The following is a 2,306-nucleotide window of genomic DNA, read 5'->3' as shown; positions in this document are numbered from 1 at the left end:
TGTGTATTTATTGATCTGGTGATATTGTGGTGAAAAACTTTATCAATAAACAGTGAATGAATTGTAATGATGCGAATTTGTGCAATAACTTTGGTTTGTATACGTTCATTCAATAAAAATATGGCATTCATTCTTGTATAATTTTTTCCTCTAATTACTGCGACGTTTCTTTTGCGGTTCAGTATATATACAACCTTAAGACACACTTTTTTATATTAACTCTAGTCTACCCTAGATAAGATTAAGAGATTTTCTGGCTCGCATCTCTCTACTAGAATAAATTTTTTTTAATCTTAACACTGCCAAAGAGCAGATGAAGTACTAAATTGAACAAAATATTGATTTGATGTTACCATAAACTTTTCAAGAGTGCATTTTCAAATAATTTTATTAAATATTACTCATGAATTCATCTGTTTAAGGTTGGTGGAGGCTTCTGTTGGGCTCACCATGTAAATATGATTAGTTTGCTTGAATTAAGTTAAAACTGGGTTGAAAATTTAAACCATTAGTTAATTAATTGTTTTAGGTTTCTTATGTCTTTTCATGTTTGTTTTGTGTTTAGAGTATTATTTGAATTATTATTTTATGTGTAAAATCATTCTTTTTTATTTTACTATAATCTTACTCTCACATTTTTATTTGCATTACTAGTGAAAACTAATTTTACATTTTCAAAAAGAAAATGTTATTAGTGTTTCAAAACTTTATTCTTGTAGGGTTTATGTTACAGAAAAGCAATAGAAAAGGGAATAAGCCATGCACGTTTACCAATTGATGAATTCATTAAAATGCAGACAAGAAAAGTTCTTACTATTGATCATGGTAAGGTTTTATAGGTAGTTGTTCTTTTAATAGTTTTCCAGTTAAGTCATATATAACCATTTATTGCCTCAAATAATATTCAGAACTACTCATAGCCCTGCACTGTTATATTTACCTGTAACAAATTGAGTAACAATGTATCTTAAAGTAAAAGACATTGTACTTAAAAAAAAAAAATACAAAAAAATTAATTATAATGCAATACATTTGGTAAAGTTACAGATATCAAGCCCAACCATTCCCTTGATAATTGCTCATATTTCACTAGAAAGCATATGTGTTTTCTTTATCCAACTCAAATATATAACATCATTCTTTCAGAACTATAAAGTAAGGCTATTGAAAGTATAAAAATCCAGTGACCATTGTTATAGCCAAAAATCAAGAATCAAAATACTATATTATTTAATTAGGTTATTTTATATGTTACAGAGAAAAAATAAACACATTATCTGGGTTAATTTCACATATGTTGGCTGTAAAATTGAAACATTCCAACTACCTATCAATGAACAAGGTTGATCAATACCATAGATAGAAGGTTTATATAATAAATTTGATGGAAGATATTTGCCTTAAGTTATATTAATAAAAAATATGGAATATTACTGAAAACACAACTAATTTTAACTGGAGGAATAAATCGTTATCGTGATTAGTAGCTTACATATATAACTAAATACTAATTATTAACTAGATATAATGATATATTTTGGCTGGTAATCTGCTGCCATCTACAAAGAAGCCCTGAGAAGAACTATTGCAGTGTTGGTAGTGACTGGGATTCTGGAATTATTTTTCATCCCATATATCTCTTTTTTTCATTGCTAGTTGTCTTATTGTGATCCCTATTTGTACCTATTGTTATTTATTAAAGTTTTGAATGGTCTGAAACTGAGCTAAATGATAATTTAAATTTAGTTGTTAAATACATGCCAATATATATCCAGTTTATGATATTTGCCAACAAGATTGATACACACAGTTTTCTTTTTTTTTAATACAAATATGTTTTAATATGTAAACAACAATACAATTTAAAATAACAGTTATTACAAATAGTTATTGCAAACAATGATTTATATACAAAAGTTTTACAAACTTACAAGCAATATAAACTCTTCTTTCTAGTCTGGAACTTCCTTGATATCTTATTGAGGGTTCATGATGAGCGAGTTAATTTTGAGTTGATGTAGGTACAATTCACTTAACATGGAGCTAGCTAGCTCTGTTTTCTTTGCCGAGTTTTCCACCATTGAAGTTTGGTAATGTTTTCGTAAAAGTCCTAATGTCAAATGTGAATCCTCTGAAGTGAAATGGTTTGTAATGGTTGAAATTTATAAATGTTCCTGGTCAAATATCTTAAGTTTCCCGATTAATAAGCATTATAACAATCACAGTTATAGCTTCCGAAGTTTAAAGCACACCAACTATAGCAAACTAATAATAGATACTGTTTTTAGGCACATCGTGTTGGTTAT

At 27.9% G+C, this 2,306-nt stretch overlaps 1 protein-coding gene across 1 annotated transcript in view; it reads left to right on the top strand.

The window, feature by feature from the left end:
- The window catches only part of LOC106465539 (tRNA methyltransferase 10 homolog A-like), a 43,431-nt gene that overhangs the window by 33,025 nt on the left and 8,100 nt on the right, over positions 1 to 2,306 (top strand). The window contains 1 exon segment of the mRNA XM_013925767.2: positions 720 to 825. Coding sequence (XP_013781221.2) covers positions 720 to 825 — 106 coding nt within the window.

The sequence above is a fragment of the Limulus polyphemus genome, unplaced genomic scaffold, assembly GCF_000517525.1.
Source record: "Limulus polyphemus unplaced genomic scaffold, Limulus_polyphemus-2.1.2 Scaffold68, whole genome shotgun sequence".
In the NCBI taxonomy this organism is placed as follows: Eukaryota; Metazoa; Arthropoda; class Merostomata; order Xiphosura; family Limulidae; genus Limulus; species Limulus polyphemus.
This window is presented reverse-complemented; position numbering and strand designations above follow the sequence as displayed.